General features: G+C 40.7%; 1 protein-coding gene across 2 annotated transcripts in view; it reads right to left on the minus strand.

Moving 5' to 3' along the window:
• Window positions 1-25,330, minus strand: part of LOC133545014 (Y+L amino acid transporter 2-like) — a 51,588-nt gene that overhangs the window by 22,906 nt on the left and 3,352 nt on the right. The window contains exons 2-5 of one of the 2 annotated variants that reach the window (XM_061890304.1): window positions 21,398-21,921; window positions 13,921-14,046; window positions 13,679-13,823; window positions 8,727-8,850 (exon numbers count right to left, since the gene is read on the minus strand). In XM_061890304.1, the coding sequence (XP_061746288.1) occupies window positions 8,727-8,850; window positions 13,679-13,823; window positions 13,921-14,046; window positions 21,398-21,911 (909 nt within the window). In that variant the 5' untranslated portion in view covers window positions 21,912-21,921. Of the gene's footprint in view, window positions 1-8,726; window positions 8,851-13,678; window positions 13,824-13,920; window positions 14,047-21,397; window positions 21,925-25,330 lie in introns of both variants that reach the window. The other variant, XM_061890303.1, reaches the window with a different exon arrangement.

Raw genomic sequence — 25,330 nt, forward strand, 5'->3', positions numbered from 1 at the left:
CAAAAATGCATGAGAATGTTTTATATTTTGAATGTTATTTTTAACACTGTGATTACAAGTGGAATTATTCATTACTTATCGTGTTGAGCAATATCAGCTCAGATTTATCCGAGAGCCAGATGCAGTCATCAAAAGAGCCACATCTGGCTCTAGAGCCACAGGTTCCCTACCCCTGCTGTAACGACTTGGTATCGGATTTGATACCTAAATTTATGGTATCATCCAAAACTAATGCAAAGCATCTAAACAACAAAAGTGTGGATAGAACATGTTAGAAGAGAAAATAAGCAGATATTGACAGTAAATGAACAAGTAGATTATGAGCCTTTGTTTGCTTACTAGAGACATGTCTTGTATGTTCACTATTTTATTTAAAGACAAAACTTGCAATAAGGAACAGATGTTTAATGTACCCTAACATCTTTTGTTAAAATAATGCAAATAATGACATTTTTTGTGTTCCCCTTTATTTAGAAAAAGTACAGAAAAGTATCGAAATATATTTTGGTGCCGGTATCGGGACCATAATATTTGTACCGGGACAACAGTAGCGTCTGCTTGTAAGTACTCTGTGATTGTGTGCTGCCGAACGGTCCTGTAAAAAAAAAATATATTGCAAACTGGTACTTTTTAAATGGAGTATAGTACCGTTTTTGATTCATTAGTACTGCGATTAGATGTTAGGGTACAGATGTTTAATGTACGCTAACATCTTTTGTTATAATAAAGCTAATAATGACATTTTTTGTGTTCCCCTTTATTTAGAAAAGTACAGTAAAGTATCGAAATATATTTTGGTGCCGGTATTGGGACCAAAATATTGGTACCGGGACAACAGTAGCGTCTGCTTGTAAGTACTCTGTGATTGTGTGCTGCCGAACGGTCCTGCAAAAAAAAAAAAATATTGCAAACTGGTACTTTTTAAATGGAGTATAGTACCGTTTTTGATTCATTAGTACTGCAATTAGATGTTACGGTACAGATGTTTAATGTACGCTAACATCTTTTGTTATAATAAAGCTAATAATGACATTTGTTGTGTTCTCCTTTATTTTAAAAAAGTACCGAAAATTACAGAAAAGTATCAAAATATATTTTGGTGCTGGTATCGGGACCATAATATTGGTATCGGGACAACAGTAGCGTCTGCTTGTAAGTACTCTGTGATTGTGTGCTGCCGAACGGTCCTGCAAAAAAAAAATATTGCAAACTGGTACTTTTTAAATGGAGTATAGTACCGTTTTTGATTCATTAGTACTGCGATTAGATGTTAGGGTACAGATGTTTAATGTACCCTAACATCTTTTGTTAAAAAAATGCTAATAATGACATTTTTTGTGTTCCCCTTTATTTAGAAAAGTACAGTAAAGTATCGAAATATATTTTGGTGCCGGTATGGGGACCAAAATATTGGTACCGGGACAATAGTAGCGTCTGCTTGTAAGTACTCTGTGATTGTGTGCTGCCGAACGGTCCTGCAAAAAAAAAATATTGCCAACTGGTACTTTTTAAATGGAGTATAGTACCGTTTTTGATTCATTAGTACTGCGATTAGATGTTAGGGTACAGATGTTTAATGTACCCTAACATCTTTTGTTAAAATAATGCTAATAATGACATTTTTTGTGTTCCCCTTTATTTAGAAAAGTACTGAAAAGTACAGAAAAGTATCGAAATATATTTTGGTGCCGGTATCGGGACCAAAATATTTGGTACCGGGACAATAGTAGCGTCTGCTTGTAAGTACTCTGTGATTGTGTGCTGCCGAACGGTCCTGTAAAAAAAAAAAAATATTGCAAACTGGTACTTTTTAAATGGAGTATAGTACCGTTTTTGATTCATTAGTACTGCGATTAGATGTTAGGGTACAGATGTTTAATGTACCCTAACATCTTTTGTCATAATAAAGCTAATAATGACATTTTTTGTGTTCTCCTTTATTTTAAAAAAGTACCGAAAATTACAGAAAAGTATCGAAATATATTTTGGTGCTGGTATCGGGACCATAATATTGGTATCGGGACAACAGTAGCGTCTGCTTGTAAGTACTCTGTGATTGTGTGCTGCCGAACGGTCCTGCAAAAAAAAAATATTGCAAACTGGTACTTTTTAAATGGAGTATAGTACAGTTTTTGATTCATTAGTACTGCGATTAGATGTTAGGATACAGATGTTTAATGTACCCTAACATCTTTTGTTAAAATAATGCTAATAATGACATTTTTTGTGTTCCCCTTTATTTAGAAAAGTACCAAAAAGTACAGAAAAGTATCAAAATATATTTTGGTGCCGGTATCGGGACCATAATATTGGTATCGGGACAACAGTAGCGTCTGCTTGTAAGTACTCTGTGATTGTGTGCTGCCGAACGGTCCTGTAAAAAAAAAAAATATTGCAAACTGGTACTTTTTAAATGGAGTATAGTACCGTTTTTGCTTCATTAGTACTGCGATTAGATGTTAGGGTACAGATGTTTAATGTACCCTAACATCTTTTGTTATAATAAAGCTAATAATGACATTTTTTGTGTTCCCCTTTATTTAGAAAAGTACAGTAAAGTATCGAAATATATTTTGGTGCCGGTATTGGGACCAAAATATTGGTACCGGGACAACAGTAGCGTCTGCTTGTAAGTACTCTGTGAGTGTGTGCTGCCGAACGGTCCTGCAAAGAAAAAATATTGCAAACTGGTACTTTTTAAATGGAGTATAGTACCGTTTCTGATTCATTAGTACTGCGATTAGATGTTAGGGTAAAGATGTTTAATGTACCCTAACATCTTTTGTTGTAATAAAGCTAATAATGACATTTTTTGTGTTCCCCCTTTATTTAAAAAAGTACCGAAAATTACTGAAAAGTATCGAAATATATTTTGGTGCTGGTATCGGGACCATAATATTGGTATCGGGACAACAGTAGCGTCTGCTTGTAAGTACTCTGTGATTGTGTGCTGCCGAACGGTCCTGTAAAAAAAATAAATATATTTCAAACTGGTACTTTTTAAATGGAGTATAGTACCGTTTTTGCTTCATTAGTACTGTGATTAGATGTTAGGGTACAGATGTTTAATGTACCCTAACATCTTTTGTTATAATAAAGCTAATAATGACATTTTTTGTGTTCCCCTTTATTTAGAAAAGTACAGTAAAGTATCGAAATATATTTTGGTGCCGGTATTGGGACCAAAATATTGGTACCGGGACAACAGTAGCGTCTGCTTGTAAGTACTCTGTGAGTGTGTGCTGCCGAACGGTCCTGCAAAGAAAAAATATTGCAAACTGGTACTTTTTAAATGGAGTATAGTACCGTTTTTGATTCATTAGTACTGCGATTAGATGTTAGGGTACAGATGTTTAATGTACCCTAACATCTTTTGTTATAATAAAGCTAATAATGACATTTTTTGTGTTCCCCTTTATTTAGAAAAGTACCGAAAAGTACAGAAAAGTATCGAAATATATTTTGGTGCCGGTATCGGGACCAAAATATTGGTATCGGGTCAACAGTAGCGTCTGCTTGTAAGTACTCTGTGATTGTGTGCTGCCGAACGGTCCTGTAAAAAAAAAAAATATTGCAAACTGGTACTTTTTAAATGGAGTATAGTACCGTTTTTGGTTCATTAGTACTGCGATTAGATGTTAGGGTACAGATGTTTAATGTACCCTAACATCTTTTGTTATAATAAAGCTAATAATGACATTTTTTGTGTTCCCCTTTATTTAAAAAAGTACCGAAAATTACAGATAAGTATCGAAATATATTTTGGTGCCGGTATCGGGACCATAATATTGGTATCGGGACAACAGTAGCGTCTGCTTGTAAGTACTCTGTGATTGTGTGCTGCCGAACGGTCCTGTAAAAAAAAAAAAATATTGCAAACTGGTACTTTTTAAATGGAGTATAGTACCGTTTTTGATTCATTTGTACTGCGATTAGATGTTAGGGTACAGATGTTTAATGTACCCTAACATCTTTTGTTATAATAAAGCTAATAATGACATTTTTTGTGTTCCCCTTTATTTAGAAAAGTACCGAAAAGTACCGAAAAGTATCGAAATATATTTTGGTGCCGGTATCGGACCAAAATATTGGTACCGGGACAACAGTAGCGTCTGCTAGTAAGTACTCTGTGATTGTGTGCTGCCGAACGGTCCTGCAAAAAAAAAATATTGCAAACTGGTACTTTTTAAATGGAGTATAGTAACGTTTTTGATTCATTAGTACTGCGATACCGCGCTAGTACCGGTATACCGTGCAACCCTACGATAGACTAAGCTTCATTCTACTCTTGCTCTTATGGTTCAATAGTTATTTCTGATCATGCAACGGTTGTTGTGGACATCTCCCTCCCAGGCAGGCCAATATGTCACACTGTCCCTGGTGCCTCATTCCCTCTTTGCTCCGTGAGTCAGATTTATTTCGTCTATTAATAACAGTATCGACTTGTTCACCTCAACCAACGCGAGTGAAGAGGTGTCCGCATCAACAATTTGGGAAACATGCAAGGCTGATCTTCATGGGCAGGAACTTTCCTAATCTGCCTACACGGTTTGGGCGCACCCCACTGATCAACTTAAAATTCTCAGTTTATTTGCTTAACATTGCACAATCCGAAGCATGATAGTGGCAGATATAAATTGAATTATATTATTACTTTAGTATTTTTTTTTTTTCTTGGGGTTTATGTAGACTGACCATATGTCCTCTTTCCCCCGGACATGTCCTCTTTAGCAGGACTATCCGGGGTGTCCGGACGGGGTTTCTTAAATACCTCAAATGTCTAGTGTTTTATGTAAAGGTTGCGTGTACGTAGAATGTTAAGAGGGGTTAAAAACAAAACAAATTGTGAAGGTGTGCACACGCAGCAACATTCGTGAGGGAGGGGCAGAGACAGAGAGAGCAAGAGAAAGCGGTATTGGATTGATTGTCAATCAAGGCATACTTGCCATACAGGTCACACTGGGGGTGGCCGTATAAACGTTATTAACACGGTAACAAATATGCGCCACACTGTGAACCCACACCAAACAAGAATGACAAACACATTTCGGGAGAACATCCGCACCGAAACACAACAGAATAAATACCCAGAACCCCTTGCAACATCGACTCTTCCGGGATGCTACAATGTACACCCCCACCGCCCCCCAGCCCCCACCTCAACCCCGATTACGTCACATCAAATATTCATCTCTGGAAAATATTTTTGGTGGAATATTTTACATGTTGGCCATAAAAAAACATAGTTTTGTTTGACAAAAAAGGCAGATAACAAACACACAAAAAACAACATAAAAAAAATAAATAAAACATTTTGAAATCAGAAATAAATCTGAAGTTGATGTAGGCTCCAGAGATGTAAGCGTTAAATATAAAATGTATGTATGCCCTGGCACACCATTATCATCATTTCATGACCCAAGCAAAACACTTTTTACACTTTTATACTGAAATAAATACACATACAACTTATTGAATAAAAACATAGAAAAAACTACCAGCAGCGGTAAAGTTTAGATCCATGAAGGAATAAAGAAAGTGAATGAATGTTTATAACTGAAAAATCTTTACATATGCATACATATTTCTCTTCTTTTTATATTATTTCCTTTAATGAATGAAGTAACATTAATGACAACCTTTTTCCAAAACACAATATATAATGTGAGATATAACAGGACAATACATACGTTTATCATTTGTTTTAAAAACGCTTACAAAAAGTGGGACCCCAAAAATCTACTGTGGGACCTAATTTTTTGTCACAGGTTTTGGTGTCGAACTCCAAGATGCAGAGAAGGAGGCAGGCATTTGGTAAGTAAACATGATTTAATTAAATACTAAGACAAAAACAAAACCAAAAGGGTACAAACAAAAAGTGCGCACATGGGCGGAATAACAAACTAAGGGTCTTTAGCATAGAAGCTAGCAAGAAACAAAAAAGGACCTAGCGTGGAAGCTAGCGGGTGGCAAACAGGAAAAACTGGAAATGGCTAATGCTAACAGAAACAGCTTACCACTACGACGACAAGGACAAAATGTAGCACGACAGATAGTAGCTGTAACAAAAGGACACGACAAGAGCGACATGTGGCAACGACAATACAAATGACAATACAACGATCCAGCAACTGACAAAAGACAAAGCAGGTACAAATAGGAGCGGGCTGATTGGCAACAGGTGTGGCCAGGTGCCAATTAGCCGCAGCTGAGGAGGAACACAGCACTCAGGGAACACGACAGGAAGCTGACAAAATAAGAGCACTAGACAGGAACTGAGGACAAGAAATACTAAACACAGAGGAAACAGACAAATGCAGAAGAAAAAACTAAAACATAGACAAACTGTCAGGGGAAAGCCTGACATTTTTATGACTTGATGGGGTCCCTGGGACCCCATTTTGAAAATTCCTAGCGCAAACACTGATGTCAACAGAGGAGAAAAAAATGCTTTTTGAAATGAATATTGTCAGAAAAATTATGTGTAAATTATCAAATAAAACCGTGTATTACATTGTGTTCCTGACGAGAAAACAAAAGGCTGAAGCTTCCCAAGAAGAATGTTGGACTTTCCAGGTGGACAAATGGCAGAATTTGACCAACTTCCACAGGAACCCTTTCAATTATTTTTACGAACTCTTTCTTTGTTCTATTTTATGGGACCCTCTTTGAATAATTTTATGGGACTTTCTTTGAAGTGTTCGGGAACCGAAGGCAAAGCTAGTCACGACCCACTTCCTTGAGGAAGCAGCTGCAGGAAGGAAGGGGGTGAAAATCAAATAAAGAAAGAGGAGCACGGTCTTGGGTCAGAGCATGGTGCAGAAACTGTACAAGGTGTACAGAGGCCATGTCTCTCCTCGGATCCGAGTCCAAATTTAATTCTGTCTCTGTTTGATTCTTTGCCTTGTTTAATAGATGTCATCAATGTTTGAACCTGACAAATATATTGACCCCCCGCGACCCCGAACGGGACAAGCGGTAGAAAATGGATGGATGGATGAATAATATTTATAAAGCAAGTTCAAGTAAGGCACCAGCGCCCCCAACGACCCCAAAGGGAATAAGCGTTAGGGAATGGATGGATGGAAGTTCAAGTATCATTGGCAAATTTTCACCTAGTCCCAACCTTGGCCTGCTGCCCGCCTTGGGTGTCCTCTTTTTGGGATTTCAGAATATGGTCAGCCTAGGTTTAAATATATATATATATATATATATATATATATATATATATATATATATATATATATATATACACACATACAGTGGGGCAAAAAAGTATTTAGTCAGCCAGCGATTGTGCAAGTTCTCCCACTTAAAATGATGACAGAGGTCTGTAATTTTCACCATAGGTACACTTCAACTGTGAGAGACAGAATGTGAAAAAAAATCCAGAAACTCACATTGTAGGAATTTTAAAGAATTTATTTGTAAATTATGGTGGAAAATAAGTATTTGGTCAACCATTCAAAGGAGGTTTTGCCTCAAAATCTCACGATACATGGCCGCATTCATTCTTTCCTTAACACGGATCAATCGTCCTGTCCCCTTAGCAGAAAAACAGCCCCAAAGCATGATGTTTCCACCCCCATGCTTCACAGTAGGTTTGGTGTCCTTGGGATGCAACTCAGTATTCTTCTTCCTCCAAACACGACGAGTTGAGTTTATACCAAAAAGTTATATTTTGGTTTCATCTGACCACATGACATTCTCCCAATCCTCTGCTGTATCATCCATGTATCCATTTTGGTATAAACTCAACTTGTCGTGTTTGGAGGAAGAAGAATACTGAGTTGCATCCCAAGAACACCATACCTACTGTGAAGCATGGGGGTGGAAACATCATGCTTTGGGGCTGTTTTTCTGCTAAGGGGACAGGACGATTGATCCGTGTTAAGGAAAGAATCGTGAGATTTTGAGCCAAAACCTCCCATCAGTGAGACCAAATACTTATTTTCTACCATAATTTACTAATAAATTCTTTAAAATTCCTACAATGTGAATTCCTGGATTTCTTTTTCACATTCTGTCTCTCACAGTTGAAGTGTACCTATGTTGAAAATTACAGACCTCTGTCATCATTTTAAGTGGGAGAACTTGCACAATCGGTGGCTGACTAAATACTTTTTTGCCCCAACTGCGATCCGGCCCTCAATGAAAACAAGTTTGACACCCCTGACTTAAGGGAATGATTCAAACAAATTCCATCGATTAGTTTTGGTGTCTGGCGTCACATGTCTTCCATATGAAAGAACATCTCGCATTACGTATTTTCATGCAACTGGTTCGTTCCGGACGCATCCTCACAACACCATAGCGCCCCTAAGAGCGCACCTTCAGCGTGCTAAAAGTAGGTTCTAGAATACCCTTAAATATAGCTCAGGAAAGGTAGTATATATTATATTTATGAGCTGCATGACAAAACAGCACAGGTTGAATCATATGATGCCACAATTGTGGAGGGAAAGGGAAATGAGTATCTCCATGGTGACACCCAAAAACCTCATTTAAATAGGACTGTCTGCATCAATCGTACAAGCAGTCTTAGTAGACCACGCCACACGCCCACTATTAGTATGTGCATTTTTTTTTTAAATTTGCAAACACAATTTGGCACGTGTTTTTGGGGATTTTAGTAGATCAAGCTCTTAGTTCAAGCCATCACATGTTGACTGAAAGTATTCCAAGCACACGCCGGACTATATTTAGTGTGATTGTTGCCACCTCACCACAGCAACAGCATCACTGGCCAGCAGAGAAGGCATGTCTAGGACCACGTAGTACGCCACGTTGGTCAGCAGGTAGATGATGGTCACTATGGGCATGGAGATGGCGATGGCGAGCGGTAGATTCCTGTAGGACCAGTAGAACACAATAAAATGATTCAAATTGGCATGTTATCTATTTAATTTTTTTAAAAGGGGAACATTATCACCAGAGCTATGTAAGCGTCAATACATACCTTGATGGTGCAGAAAAAAGAACATATACAGTATTTTTTTAACCGATTTCCGAACTCTAAATGGGTGAATTTTGGCGAATTAAACGCCTTTCTATTTATCGCTCTCGGAGCGATGACGTCTGGGAGCCAGAAAATTACAAACAGGAGCTCAGCGTGTAAGCTAACAGGTAGCAAACAGGCAAACAGAAGTCGTGCTTGTATAATGAAAAATAAAACGGAAGCAGGGAACAAAAAACCGTAAGCTACATACATCAACTGAAATCTGCGTTCAAAAGACTCCAGCTTATTAGTGATTCCTAGAGCCCAAAAAAAGTCTGCGGGCTATAGAGCGTTTTCCGTTCGGGCTCCAGTACTCTGGAATGCCCTCCCGGTGACAGTTCGAGATGCTACCTCAGTAGAAGCATTTAAGTCTCACCTTAAAACTCATCTGTATACTCTAGCCTTTAAATTGACCTCCTTTTTAGACCAGTTGATCTGCCGCTTCTTTTCTTTTTTCTCCTATGCCCCCCCTCTCTACGCTGCTGATCCGCCTCCGCTTGAGATGGTCTCCTGTGGACGGGACTCTCGCTGCTGTCTTGGATCCGCTTGAACTGAACTCTCGCGGCTGTGTTGGAGCCACTATGGATTGAACTTTCACAGTATCATGTTAGACCCGCTCGACATCCATTGCTTTCGGTCCCCTGGGGGGGGGGGATTGCCCACATCTGAGGTCCTCTCCAAGGTTTCTCATAGTCAGCATTGTCACTGGCGTCCCACTGGATGTGAATTCTCCCTGCCCACTGGGTGTGAGTTTTCCTTGCCCTTTTGTGGGTTCTTCCGAGGATGTTGTAGTCGTAATGATTTGTGCAGTCCTTTGAGACATTTGTGATTTGGGGCTATATAAATAAACATTGATTGATTGATTGAATATAGCTTACCGCTACGCTGCAAAGACAAGGTACGACACGACAGGAGCGATAACACATCACAAGAGCGACTAGACGTGACATCTACAAGACAATACAATGATCCAGCAACTGACACAAGACAAAGCAGGTACAAATAGGAGCGGGCTGATTGGCAACAGGTGTGGCCAGGTGCCAATCAGCCGCAGCTGAGGAGGAACACAGCACTCAGGGAACATGACAGGAAGCTGACAAAATAAGAGCACAAGACAGGAACTAAAGACAGGAGATACTAAACACAGGAAACAGACAAATGCAGAGGAAAAATCTAAAACATAGACAAATGTCAGGGGAAAGCCTGACAGAATGGCCTCAAAACACATTTTAAGATATTCAAGACTCGACTGCTGTCTGGTGGATTATTATTCTTAAACCACCCTAAAAAAATTTGCAGTGACTTTTGTTTTATTTTTTTTACCAAAAAATTCTGAATAATTCAACATATATATGCCAGAATATGAGCTTGAATAAATAATACAAAACCTAAAACCAGTGAAGTTGGCACGTTGTGTAATTCGTAAATAAAAACAATATACAATGATTTCGAAATCCTTTTCAACTTAAACTCAAATGAATAGACTGCAAATACAAGATTTTTAATGTTCGAACTGAGAAACTTCATGTTTTTTTTGCAAATAGTCATTAATTTAGAAATCAATGGCAGCAACACATTGCAAAAAGTTGGCACGGGGGCATTTTTACCACTGTGTTGCATGGCCTTTCCTTTGACGTCAACGCCATTTTCTCCACCACATTACACGCTGCAAGTCGAATTAGCTCTGTTATTTTCCGTTTTTTCGACTGTTTTCCGGTACCTTGGAGACATCATGCCTCGTCGGTGTGTTGTCGGAGGGTGTAACAACACGATCAGGGACGAATTCAAGTTGATTTACGTGGAGTGTGCATCGATTAGCACGGCATGCTAATCGATGCTAACATGCTATTTAGGCTAGCTCACTGGTTCTTAACCTTGTTAGAGGTACCGAACCCCACCACCATTCACCGAACCCTTCTTTAGTGAAAATTAAAATGTTTTTTAAAATGATTGTATTGTACCTGTTCCTGCGATGAGGTGGCGACTTGTCCAGGGTGTACCCTGCCTTCCGCCCGATTGTAGCTGAGATAGGCGCCAGCGCCCCCCGCAACCCCGAAAGGGAATAAGCGGTAGAAAATGGATGGATGGCATTGAATTTGTTATTTAGTCAGGTTTGGACGGAGGCTCCGTCGAACCCCTGAGGCCGACTGACCGAACCCCTAGGGTTCGATCGAACCCAGGTTAAGAACCACTGGGCTAGCTGTATGTACACATTGCATCGTTATGCCTCATTTGTAGCTATATTTGCATCCAGCCTTTCCCTCCATCCACATTTAATGCCAAACAAACACATACTAATCGACGGATTTAAGTTGCTCCAGTGTCAAGAGATGCGAAAGTCCCTCGTTTGGTTTTTACCGGCGATGCTACGACAGAGATGGCACAGAGATGGCTAGAATTTCTGGATATCCTGCGACACTCAAAGTGGATGCATTCCCAACGATAAAGTCAACAACTGTTGATGTTATTGACTTATGTGCTAATCAGACATATTTGGTTGCGGCATGACTGCCAGCTAATCGATGCTAACATGCTATTTAGGCTAGCTGTATGTACATTTGTAGCTGTATTTGCATCCAGCGTTTCCTTCCACCCACATTTAAGGCCAAACAAACACTTACCAATCGACGGATTTAGGTTGATCCAGTGTCACAAGATGCGAAACTTCCGATTGTTTGTCTGCACATTTTACCGGCGATGCTAAGGCAAACATGGCCGAAATGCGTCAATAGCTATTCGCTCAATAGCTTCAGTTTCTTCTTCAATTTTGTTTTCGCTATCTGCCTCCATACTCCAACCATCCGTTTCAATACATGCGTAATCTGTTGAATCGCTTAATCCGCTGAAATCCGAGTCCGAATCCGAGCTAATGTCGCTATATCTTGCTGTGCTATCCACCATTTGTTTGTATTGCCATCGCTATGTGACATCACAGGGAAATCAGGCACTTCAAAGCTTTTTTTAGGGATATTCCGGGACGGGTAAAATTTTGAAAAAAACTTCGAAAAACAAAATAAGCCACGGGGAACTGATTTTTATTGGTTTTAACCCTTCTGAAATTGTGATAATGTTCCCCTTTAAGAATTTAAGTTTTTAATTATTTGACGCATAATAGACTTTAGAGATGCGCGGATAGGCAATTATATCATCCGCATCTGCATCTCCAAAGTCGTCATCCACCCGCCGTCCACCCGGACCAACATTTTATCAGGACCGTACCCGCCCGCCAACCGCCCGCTGAAATACATCAGAGGTTGTCCGCCTTTACCACTCACAGAGCTATTTAAACCTGTTTCACAGAGTAATGATGACAATTGGAGCCGCTAACGTTCCCGCGACTATCCAATAACATTCATCCTGATTACAACAATATGGGCGTGCTGTGAAGCCATTGCCTTAGACATCTTCAACATGTACACACCGATTATTATTCCGTCAACATGTTGTGTGCAGCTTCCGAAATTACACGTTCAAGATTGAAAGACATACTAGGTGATACAGAGTACACTGATGGTTGTGATATAAACAACTTTAACACTTACTGATATACGCCACGCTGTGAAGCCACACCCAACAAGATTGACAAACACATTTCGGGAGAACATCCTCTCAGTAACACAACATAAACGCAACACAACAAATACCCATAATCCTTTGTATCTGTGAGACTTCCTGAATATATTTTACACCCCCGCGCCCCCAACCCCGCCCACCTTACTGACGCACGGGGGGGGTTGCGGGGTGTATAAAATAGTCAAGAAGTGAGCTCAACGTAAAGCCGCTGCTCCTCCACATCGAGAGGAGCCAGATGAAGTGGTTTGGGCATCTGGTCAGGATGCCACCCGAACGCCTCCCTAGGGATGTGTTTAGGGCACGTCCAGCTGGTAGGAGGCCACGGGGAAGACCCAGGACACGTTGGGAAGACTATGTCTCCCGGCTGGCCTGGGATCCCCCGGGAAGAGCTAGACGAAGTGGCTGGAGATAGGGAAGTCTGGGCTTCCCTGCTTAGGCTGCTGCCCCCGCGACCCGACCTCGGATAAGCGGAAGATGATGGATGGATGGATGGATCGTTTCATGAATACAAAGGATTCTGGGTATTTGTTGTGTTGCGTTTATGTTGTGTTACTGTGAGGATGTTCTCCCGAAATGTTGTTGTCGTTCTTAATTGGTGTGGCTTCACAGCGTGGCGCATATTACTAAGAGTGTTAAAATTGTTTATATCACAACCATTAGTGTACTCTGTGTCACCCAGTATGCCTTGCAGTCGTGTGCGTGTGCCACACAACATGATGCCGGACTGACAAGCAGATCGTACACGTTGTAGTAGGCGACAAAGCCAATGGCTTTATAGCACGCCCTAATACTTATTATCTGGGTGACTGCCGGCAGTCATTCAGGAGAATAATAGCGTCTTATTGTCTTTTTCGCTTTACGACACGGGTCTTAAATGGCACCTTGAATGGCAAAGAATACCGATCCCAGAACCATGCATATCAAATATTTCCGGATGGTTCAACCGCCACCCGCCCGAATCTAATTAAAATCTATTTTTTCGTCATGTCAACCACCCGATCCGCGGTTTATCCGCGGACTCCACGGATGAAACCGCAAACCGCGCATCTCTAATAGAATTAGACAAAATTTAATGAGCCACACAATAAAGTGTGTTATCCACATTACCTCTCTGGATTCTGAATCTCCTCTGTGACAAAGTTAAGCGTGTCCCAGCCCGAATAGGAGAACAGTGCGGAGTAGAGAGCCAAGGCTATGGCTCCGGGATCCGTGGAGGATCCCTCAAACGGACTCTCAAAGCTCTTAGTCTCTCCTAGACAGAGACAAATTGAGGTTTAAAACTTGCAATGGAAGCTTATTCTTAATTTGTAATACTTCTACATTTGGTTTGTTGATGAAGTGCAACTTACCGCCCAATAATTTCAGAATTCCTACCATTATGATGAGGAGGAGGGATGAGAGCTTAGCGTAAGTGAAGATGTCCTGGATCAGGGTCCCCCACTTCACGTAGGCACAGTTGATGTAGATGAGCATGCCTGGAGGAGCCACAATAGAAGCACAAAATATTAACATCAAGTGGCTAAAAACACAACAGCTATCATAAGACTAGAATGAGTGCGTATGCAGACAACACGCTGTGTTTAGGGCCCCGTGATCTGTTTGGGGCCCCATTTTGCTTGTAAAAAGTCAATGAATGAATGACGGGGCGCTTCATATTCAGTAAGGAAGGACTCCATTCCTGGGTGAATCTCGCGTGAGAGGAAAAGGAGCGGCTAATCATTTTGCAATGCGGTCTTCTGAAAATGATGGAAAGCGCCATTAATGATGCTGTCAAATATGGAATGTGTCATGGTCATTTGGTGACGAACCCAAAGGTGCAGGGCTGGAGGCAGGCATGGAATGAGAAAACATGATTTAATTAAATACTAAGACAAAAACAAAACCAAAAGCGTACAAACACAAAGCGCGCACGAGGCGGATAATCAAACAAAAAGGAGCTAGCCTGGGAGCTAGAAAATAACGAACAGGAGCTTAGCGTGGAAGATAACGGGTAGCAAACAGGCAAACAGAAGTCGTACTTGTATAATGAAAAATAAAACGGAAGCAGGGAACAAAAAACAGTAAGCTACAAACATCAACTGAATATAGCTTACCGCTACGCTGCAAAGACAAGGTACGACACGACAGGAGCGATAACACATCACAAGAGCGACTAGACGTGACATCTACAAGACAATACAATGATCCAGCAACTGACACAAGACAAAGCAGGTACAAATAGGAGCGGGCTGATTGGCAACAGGTGTGGCCAGGTGCCAATCAGCCGCAGCTGAGGAGGAACACAGCATGCAGGGAACAAGACAGGAAGCTGACAAAATAAGAGCACTAGACAGGAACTAAAGACAGGAGATACTAAACACAGGAAACAGACAAATGCAGAGGAAAAAACTAAAACATAAACAAACTGTCAGGGGAAAGCCTGACAGAATGGCCTCAAAACACATTTTAAGATATTCAAGACTCGACTGCCGTCTGGCGGATTATTATTCTTAAGCCACCCTAAAAAATTTGCAGTGAAGTTTGTTTTATTTTTTTACCAAAAAATTCTGAAAATTTCAACATATATATGCCAGAATATGAGCTTGAATAAATAATACAAAACCTAAAACCAGTGAAGTTGGGACGTTGTGTAATTCGTAAATAAAAACAATATACAATGACTTGCAAATCCTTTTCAACTTAAACTCAAATGAATAGACTGCAAAGACAAGATTTTTAGTGTTCGAACTGAGAAACTTAATGGATTTGTTTTGCAAATAATCATTAACTTAGAATTCAATGGCAGCAACACATTGCAAAAAAGTTGGCACGGGGGCATTTTTACCACTGTGTTGCATGGCCTTTCCTTTTAATAACACTCTGCAAATGTTTGGGAACTGAGGAGACCAATTTTTGAAGCTTTCAGGTGGAATTCTTTCCCATTCTTGCTTGATGTACAGCTTAAGTTGTTCAACAGTCCGGGGTCTCAGTTGTGGTATTTTAGGCTTTATATTGCGCCACAAATTTTTAACGGGAGACAGGTCTGGACTACAGGAAGGCCAGTCTAGTACCCACACTATTTTACTACAAAATACACGCTGTTGTAACATATATATATGTATATATATATATATACATATATATCTTGGTTGGATATCCAGAGAATAGTACTGTATTCAATAACATGGCAAATTTTTGCATCCAGCACACCTTACAACAGTGGTAATAAAAGATGCAACCTTTGCTTAAAAGAGAAACTGTTTATTATATATCATCCAGACCTGTCATCCCTCAACAAGCGCAGTGAAATCATTTCAACATGCCGCCACAGACGGAAACACCTCCTAGGTAACACATGAGCCAACCACCACACCCTACGCCTGCCTGTACCCACCCACTCTGTGCCCTATATAAACCATTGTATGTGAATGCTTCCATTAAAATCTCCTGATGATTGAGGGAACCCCTCATGAAACAGTTCTGTAGAGATGAAGTAGTCTTGTGATTTTTCCCACACATACATATATATATATATATATATATATATATATATATATATATATATATATATATATACGGTACATGCCAAAACTTTGGACACACCTTCTCCTCATTCAATGCGTATTCTTTATTTTCATGACTATTTACGTTGTAGATTGTCACTGAAGGCATCAAAAGCATGAATTAACACATGTGGAGTTATGTACTCAAAAGGTAAAATAACTGAATACATGTTTTATATGTATTATTTTTGCTGATGATACAAGTCTGTACTGTTCTGGGCAAGACCTTGACCAACTCCTAGAGACTGTAGAGATTGAACTCCACATACTAAAGCAATGGTCTGATGCCAATAAACAATCAATTAACCTAAATAAAACAAAATATATAATTTTGGGAAATAGGAAAAATGACATACAGCGTCATATAAGAATTGATGATGTGGAGATAGAAAGGGTGTATTCAATAACATTTTTGGGAATCTTTATCGATGATAAATTAAATTGGAAACTGTACATACATATACTTAAGACAAAGATGGTAAAAGTTATTGCTGTGTTACATAAAATTAAAAACTCTGTAAATCAAAAGGCTCTTAACATGTTATATAATCCTTTCATACTCCCATATCTTAATTATTGCGTTAAAATCTGGGGTAACAATTACAAATCAAACTCTATATTCTTACTTCAAAAGAAAGCGATTAGGAATTGTCAATTATCAATCAGTCAATCAATGTTTATTTATATAGCCCTAAATCACAAATGTCTCAAAGGGCTGCACAAACCACTACGACTACGACATCCTCGGAAGAACCCACATAAGGGCCAGGAAAAGTTATACCCAGTGGGACGCCAGTGACAATGATGACTATAAGAACCTCGAGCGGGTCTAACATGATACTGTGAAAGTTCAATCCATAGTGGATCCAACACAACCGCGAGAGTTCAGCTCAAAGCGGATCCAAGACAGCAGCGAGAGTCCCGCCCACGGGAAACCATCCCAAGCGGAGTCGGATCAGCATCGTAGAGATGTCCCCAACCGATACAGGCGAGCGGTCCATTCTGGGTCCCGACTCTGGACAGCCAGTACTTCATCCATGGTCATCGGACCGGACCCCCTACACAAGGGAGGGGGGGGACAGAGGAGAAAAAGAAAAGAAGCGGCAGATCAACTGGTCTAAAAAGGAGGTCTATTTAAAGGCTAGAGTATACAAATGAGTTTTAAGGTGGGACTTAAATGCTTCTACTGAGGTGGCATCTCGAACTGTTACCGGGAGGGCATTCCAGAGTACTGGAGCCCGAACGGAAAACGCTCTATAGCCCGCAGACTTTTTTTGGGCTCTAGGAATCACTAATAAGCCGTAATCTTTTGAACGCAGATTACGTAAGTAGTAAAACCTTAAAGTCACATCTTAGGTGCACAGGAAGCCAGTGCAGGTGAGCCAGTACAGGCGTAATGTGATCAAACTTTCTTGTTCTTGTCAAAAGTCTAGCAGCCGCATTTTGTACCAACTGTAATCTTTTAATGCTAGACATGGGGAGACCCGAAAATAATACGTTACAGTAGTCGAGACTAATCATGCGAATTATCATGACCACACCAATGCTCTGTTCATTCAATTAAAAACATTAACACTGCACTATCTTATTGACCTCAATAATACTATTGTGGCTTACAAAGCTCATAACCACATGCTGCCTGGGTGTCTACAGGAGATGTTCAAACCCAGAAAGAATCCTTATGACCAAAAATAAGAACGAGCTTAAAAAGTAGATGTGTTTTTGTTGGAGGAGTTCAACTGTGGAACAGCTGGGATGATTCCTTCAAATATTCCAGTTCCATTCACACATTTAAAAAACACTTTAAGACCATTGTTTTAAAAAAAATATATCACTCTTGAATCAACATTGTGATTAATGTTGATTAATCACAATGAGGGGGGTATAGCTTGGTTGGTAGAGCGGCCGTGCCAGCAACTTGAGGGTTGCAGGTTCGATTCCCGCTTCCGCCATCCTGGTCACTGCCGTTGTGTCCTTGGGCAAGACACTTTACCCACCTGCTCCCAGTGCCACCCACACTGGTTTAAATGTAACTTAAATATTGGGTTTCACTATGTAAAGCGCTTTGAGTCACTAGAGGAAAGTGCTATATAAATATAATTCACTTCACTTCACATTAAAAACTAAACGTGGGATATAAATAATAATGGAAGTATAATTGATTGTATATATAGTATATAATTGGTGCAAAGGTTTAATACGTCCATCCATCCATCATCTTCCGCTTATCCGAGGTCGGGTCGCGGGGGCAGCAGCCTAAGCAGGGAAGCCCGGACTTCCCTCTCTCCAGCCACTTCGTCTAGCTCTTCCCGGGGGATCCCGAGGCGTTCCCAGGCCAGCCGGGAGACATAGTCTTCCCAACGTATCCTGGGTCTTCCCCGTGGCCTCCTACCAGCTGGGCGTGCCCTAAACACCTCCCTAGGGAGGCGTTCGGGTGGTTTAATACGTGTGCAAGGATATTTCACATGCCTTTACTGTGTTTATAATTGAACACAATTTGAATTGGGGCAGCATAGCTCGGTTGGTAGAGCGGCCATGAAAACAACTTGAGGGTTGCAGGTTCGATTCCCGCTTGTGCCATACTAGTTACTGCCGTTGTGTCCTTGGGCAAGACACTTTACCCACCTGCTCCCAGAGCCACCCACACTGGTTTAAATGTAACTTAGATATTGGGTGTCGCTATGTAAAGCACTTTGAGTCACTTGAGAAAAGCGCTATATAAATATAATTCACTATATAAATATAATTCACAACTACGTTAGGGTTGTGTATGATGTGTATTCACAATATGTTGTGCAAAATACATTTCAAAATTTTTGGAAGTTAATATTTATTTTGTACTTAACGTTGCTAATAGGGTTAGGCGCGATACGTTTTCAATACGAAGGAGCTGATCATAGATTTCCAGAAGAAAAAAAACATCCAACCACTGTACATAAATGGGGATTATGTGGAAAGGCATCCAGATCGAGGAAGACCTGTCGTGGAGTATGAACACCTCAGTGACCATCAAAAAGGCACAGCATAGACTTTACTTTCTGAAACTCCTAAAAAAGAACAATGTGTCTCAAAAACTGCTGTTGTCCTTCTATCGCAGAGGGTCATAAAAACTGCCATGAAGATCACTCCTTGATGAACTGTACAGTGCCAGGTGCCTCAAAAAGGCCCAAAACATCAGAAAGGACCCATCTCACCCTGGACATATACTTTTTGAACTGATGCCCTCAGGCAGGAGATACAGGACAATTAAACGCCGGAAAAACCGAGTTGAGAGGGGGGGGTTGCTCACATATGCGGTCCTCTCCAAGGTTTCTCATAGTCATCATTGTCACCGACCTCCCACTGGATGTGAGTTTTCCTTGCCCTTATGTGGGCTCTACCGGGATGTTGTGGTTTGTGCAGCCCTTTGAGACACTAGTGATTTAGGGCTATATAAGTAAACATTGATTGATTGATCTTGTCGATACTGCTATAATTACATCGATATTTTTTTAGCGCCACAAAATCTTTTTACATTTATTTTTAAATTCATATTATGTTTATAACCTCAGGAAATACGTCCCTGGACACATGAGGACTTATATCATGACTAACGTATGATCCTGTAACTACTTGGTATCAGATCAATACCTACATTTGTGGTATCATCCAAAACTAATGAAAAGCATCCAAACAACAGAAGAATAAGTGATCATTACATTTTAACAGAAGCGTAGATAGAGCACGTTGAAATGGAAAATAGGCAGATGTTAAAGGGGAACATTATCACCAAACCTATGCAAGCGTCAATATATACCTTGATGTTGCAGAAAAAAGACCATGAATTTTTTTAACCGATTTTCGAACTCTAAATGGGTGAATTTTGGCAAATTAAACGCATTTCTGTTTTTCGGTCTTTTAGCGATGACGTCAGAACGTGACGTCACCGAGGTAACACAGCCGCCATTTTCATTTTCAACACATTACAAACACCGAGTCTCAGCTCTGTTATTTTCCGTTTTTTCGACTATTTTTTGGAACCTTGGAGACATCATGCCTCGTCGGTGTGTTGTCGGAGGGTGTAACAAAACTAACAGGGAGGGATTCAAGTTGCACCACTGGCAAGAAATCTGCCGCCAGACCCCCATTGAATGTGCCAGAGCGTCTGCACATTTTACCGGCGATGCTAAGACAGAGATGGCACAGAGATGTATGGATAACCTGCAGATGCATTTGTAACGATTAAGTTAACGAAATCACAAAGGTGAGTTTTGTTGATGTTGTTGACTTATGTGCTAATCAGACATATTTGGTCACGGCATGACTGCCAGCTAATCGATGCTAACATGCTATGCTAACCGATGCTAACATGCTATTTACGCTAGTTGTATGTACATTTGAAACTAGATACCCACATTTAATGCGAAACAAACACTTACCAATCGACGGATTTAAGTTGCTCCAGTGTCACAAGATGCGAAAGTCCTGATCGTTTGGTCCGCACATTTTACCGCCGATGCTAATAAGGCAGCCGTGCTATGGGCCACTTCATTAGGTACACCCATGTTAGGGCCGAATAGCATCAATAGCTATTCGCTCAATAGCTTCAATTTCTTCATAAATTTCGTTTTCGCTATCTGCCTCCATACTCCGACCATCTGTTTCAATACAATCTGTTGAATCGCTTAAACCCGAGTCTGAATCCGAGCTAATGTCGCTATATCTTGCTGTGGTATTCGCCATTGTTTGTTTGTATTGGCAGCATTGTATGACGTCACAGGGAAATGGATAGTGGCTTCGCAAATAGCGAAAATCAAGCACTTTAAAGCTTTTTTTAGGGATATTCCGGGAGGTGTAAAATTTAGAAAAAAACTTCGAAAAATAAAACAAGCCCCTGGGAACTGATTTTTATTGTTTTTAACCCTTTTGAAATGGTGATAATGTTCCCCTTTAACAGTAAAGGCGGGCGGTATAGCTCGGTTGGTAGAGTGGCCGTGCCAGCAACTTGAGGGTTCCAGGTTCAATTCCCACTTCTGCCAAGCTAGTCACTGCCGTTGTGTCCTTGGGCAAGACACTTTACCCACCTGCTTCCAGTTCTACCGACTCTGGCTTAAAAAAGTACCTTAGATACTGGGTGAAGCGCTTTGAGTCGCCAGAGAAATATGTATAATTCACCTCATAATTACTTCACAAGCGGCAGAAAATGGATGGATGGCTACTGTATTTGCCTGCAGTAAGAGTCACTGGATGTGATATTCCTGCAAAAACATGGTTATGAGATGCTTAGTAGTTAAAGAGGTCTTACACAGGCAGGTTGCAGCTATGAGGCGCACGGCGATGGGAGGGGCGTTGCAGGTGGTGTAGTAGGCCTCCACCAGGTAGTTGGCGAACGTCAGCGAAATGATGGCCTGGCTGGCCGGTTCGATGAGCAGGATGGACGTCCACAGGCGGATGAAGGCCAGAAAGCCGCCAAAGGACTCCAGGATGTAGGCGTAACTGGCTCCGGACTTGGTGATGGTGGTGCCCAGCTCAGCGTAACACAAGGCCCCGAACACCGAGAAGATGCCTCCGAGGGCCCAGATGAGCAAGGAGAGTCCATACGAGGCGCTGTGCATCAAGACTCCCTTTGGGGAGACAAAGATCCCCGAGCCGATCATGTTGCCCACGATGAGACAGATGCCGTTAATTAGGGAGATTTCTCTTTTCAGCTGGACTTTGTCATCTTGTGGGGCCTTCAAGTCCTCTTCAGATGCAACGCGGCGTCTCGGGCACATGGTCTGGGACATGGCCTCCACCTTCTGTCTTAACGGATCCCCCATTTTTATGGCTCTGCTGAGGAAGTAGAGCAAGAACTTAAGACACATTTTTGTGTATTAGTGTTGTCACGATTCCAGTATTTCAGTACTTTACTTTTCTAAATAAAGGGAACCACAAAAAAATGTCAATATTTTCTTTATTTTAACCCAAAAAATCTTAGGGTACATTAAACACACAGTGGGGCAAAAAAGTATTTAGTCAGCCAGCGATTGTGCAAGTTCTCCCACTTAAAATGATGACAGAGGTCTGTCATTTTCATCATAGGTACACTTCAACTGTGAGAGACAGAATGTGAAAAAAAAAATCCAGGAATTTTAAAGAATTTATTTGTAAATTATGGTGGAAAATAAGTATTTGGTCAACCATTCAAAGCTCTCACTGATGGAAGGAGGTTTTGGCTCAAAATCTCACGATACATGGCCCCATTCATTCTTTCCTTAACACGGATCAATCGTCCTGTCCCCTTAGTAGAAAAACATCCCCAAAGCATGATGTTTCCACCCCCATGCTTCACAGTAGGTGTGGTGTTCTTGGGATGCAACTCAGTATTCTTCTTCCTCCAAACACGACGAGTTGAGTTTATACCAAAATGGATACATGGATGATACAGCAGAGGATTGGGAGAATGTCATGTGGTCAGATGAAACCAAAATACAACTTTTTGGTATAAACTCAACTCGTCGTGTTTGGAGGAAGAAGAATACTGAGTTGCATCCCAAGAACACCATACCTACTGTGAAGCATGGGGGTGGAATATCATGCTTTGGGGCTGTTTTTGGGCTAAGGGGACAGGACTATTGATCCGTGTTAAGGAAAGAATGAATGGGGCCATGTATCGTGAGATTTTGAATGGTTGACCAAATACTTATTTTCCACCATAATTTACAAATAAATTCTTTAAAATTCCTACAATGTGAATTCCTGGATTTTTTTTTTCACATTGTCTCTCACAGTTGAAGTGTACCTATGATGAAAATTACAGACCTCTGTCATCCTTTTAAGTGGGAGAACTTGCACAATCGCTGGTTGACTAAATACTTTTTTGCACCACTGTATGTTTCTAATTGCAATTTTGTCCTTAAATAAAATAGTGAACATACAAGACAACTTGTCTTTCAGTAGTAAGTAAGCAAACAAAGGCTCCTAATTTAGCTGCCGACATATGCAGTAACATATTTTGTCATTTATCATTCTGTAATTTTGTCAACATTATTAAAGGCATACTGAAATGAGATTTTCTTATTTAAACGGGGATAGAAGGTCCATTTTATGTGTCATACTTGATCATTTCACAATATTGCCATATTTTTGCTGAAAGGATTTAGAAGGGAACATTGACGATAAAGTTCGCAACTTTTGGTGCTAACAGAAAAGCCCCGCCTTTACCGGAAGTCGCAGACGATGACGTCACATGTTTGATGACTTCTCATAAATTGCTATTGATTTTAATGGGAGCCTCCAACAAAAACAGCTATTCAGACCGAAAAAACGACAATTTCCCCATTCATTTGAACGAGGATGAAAGATTCGTGTTTGAGGATATTGATAGCGACGGAATTTCGATGGTAGACATGTATGGACTGCAGGCGCGCCATGAAAGTACCCGCAGTCTTTTACTACAAAGCTACGCTGTTGTAACACGTGGCGTGGCATTGTCTTGCTGAAATAAGTAGGGGCGTCCATGATAACGTTGCTTGGATGACAACATATGTTGCTCCAAAACCTGTATGGACCATTCAGCATTAATGGTGCCTTCACAGATGTGTAAGTTACCCATGCCTTGGGCACTAATACACCCCCATACCATCACAGATGCTAGCTTTTGAACTTTGCGCCTATAACAATCCGGATAGTTATTTTCCTCTTTGTCCCGGAGGACACCACATCCACAGTTTCCGAATATAATTTGAAGTGTGGACTCGTCAGACCACAGAACACTTTTCCACTTTGCATCAGAACATCTTAAATGAGCTCGAACCCAGCGGCGTTTCTGAGTGTTGTTGATAAATGGGCTTTCGCTTTGCATAGCAGATTTTTAACTTGCACTTACAGATGTAGCGACCAACTGTAGTTACTGACAGTGGTTTTATGAAGTGTTCCTGAGCCCATATGGTGATATCCTTTACACACTGATGACGGGTTTTGATGCAGTACCGCCTGAGGGGTCAAAGGTTCGTAACATCATCGCTTACGTGCAGTGATTTCTCCAGATTCTCTGAACTTTTGATGATTGTACGGACCGTAGATGGTAAAATCCCTAAATTCCTTGCAATAGCTCGTTGAGAAATGCTGTTCTAAAACTGTTCGACAAGTTGCTTACAAAGTGGTGACCCTCGCCCTAACCTTCTTAGTGAATTACTTAGCATTTCATGGAAGCTGCTTTTATACCCAATCATGGCACCCACCTGTTCCCAATTAGCCTGCACACCTGTGGGATGTTCCAAATAAGTGTTTGATGAGCATTTCTCAACTTTATCGGTATGTATTGCCACCTTTCCCAACTTCTTTGTCACGTGTTGCTTGCATCACATTCTAAAGTTAATGATTATTTGCAAAAAAAAAAGTTACATCAAATACGTTGTCTTTGTAGCATATTCAACTGAATATGGGTTGAAAATGATTTGCAAATCATTGTCCCCCGCGATCCAAAAGGGAATAAGCGGTAGGAAATGGATGGATGGATGGATGGATGTATTCCGTTTATATTTACATCTAACACAATTTCCCAACTCATGTGGAAACAGGGTTTGTAAATCAGTCCCTAAAATTTCAGCGCGTCCTTCTTTCTTCTTTCTTTAAACTCCTTCTTTCTCTCTATCCTCTTGTCCTCTGCTCTTGCCATTTCTAATAGAAAGTAGCGTGCAGTTCTAACTTATATCCGTCAGTAAACTCGCTGTGGAAGCGTTAAAAACTACCGGTACAACAAAGAGGACGGGGACACTGTCGAAGTGGAGCCACACAAGTAAGACCGCTTACAAAACGGTGCATCTCGAAGAGACTGTCAGAAAGCAACTTGAAGATGGTCTGTAAAACATAATCCATGCAACAATTTGACCAAAGACCCGCCGTTACATGTTATGTTGACCACAAGGATGTGTTCTTAATGTAGAAAAAAATATATAATGTGACCCCTTTAATACATATATATATATATATATATGTCTTGATTGGATTATCCGGAGAATAGTGCTCGATACTGTGGTAGAGCGCAATATGTAGGTGTGGGAAAAAAATCACAAGACTACTTCATCTCTACAGATCTGTTTCATGAGGGGTTCCCTCAATCATCAGGAGATTTTAATGAAAGCATTCACATACAATGGTTTATATAGAGCACAGAGTGGGTGGGTACAAGCAGGCGTAGGGTGTGGTGATTGGCTCATTTGTTACCTAGGAGGTGTTTCCGTCTATGGCGGCATGT

The sequence above is a fragment of the Nerophis ophidion genome, linkage group LG28 (genome assembly GCF_033978795.1).
Source record: "Nerophis ophidion isolate RoL-2023_Sa linkage group LG28, RoL_Noph_v1.0, whole genome shotgun sequence".
In the NCBI taxonomy this organism is placed as follows: Eukaryota; Metazoa; Chordata; class Actinopteri; order Syngnathiformes; family Syngnathidae; genus Nerophis; species Nerophis ophidion.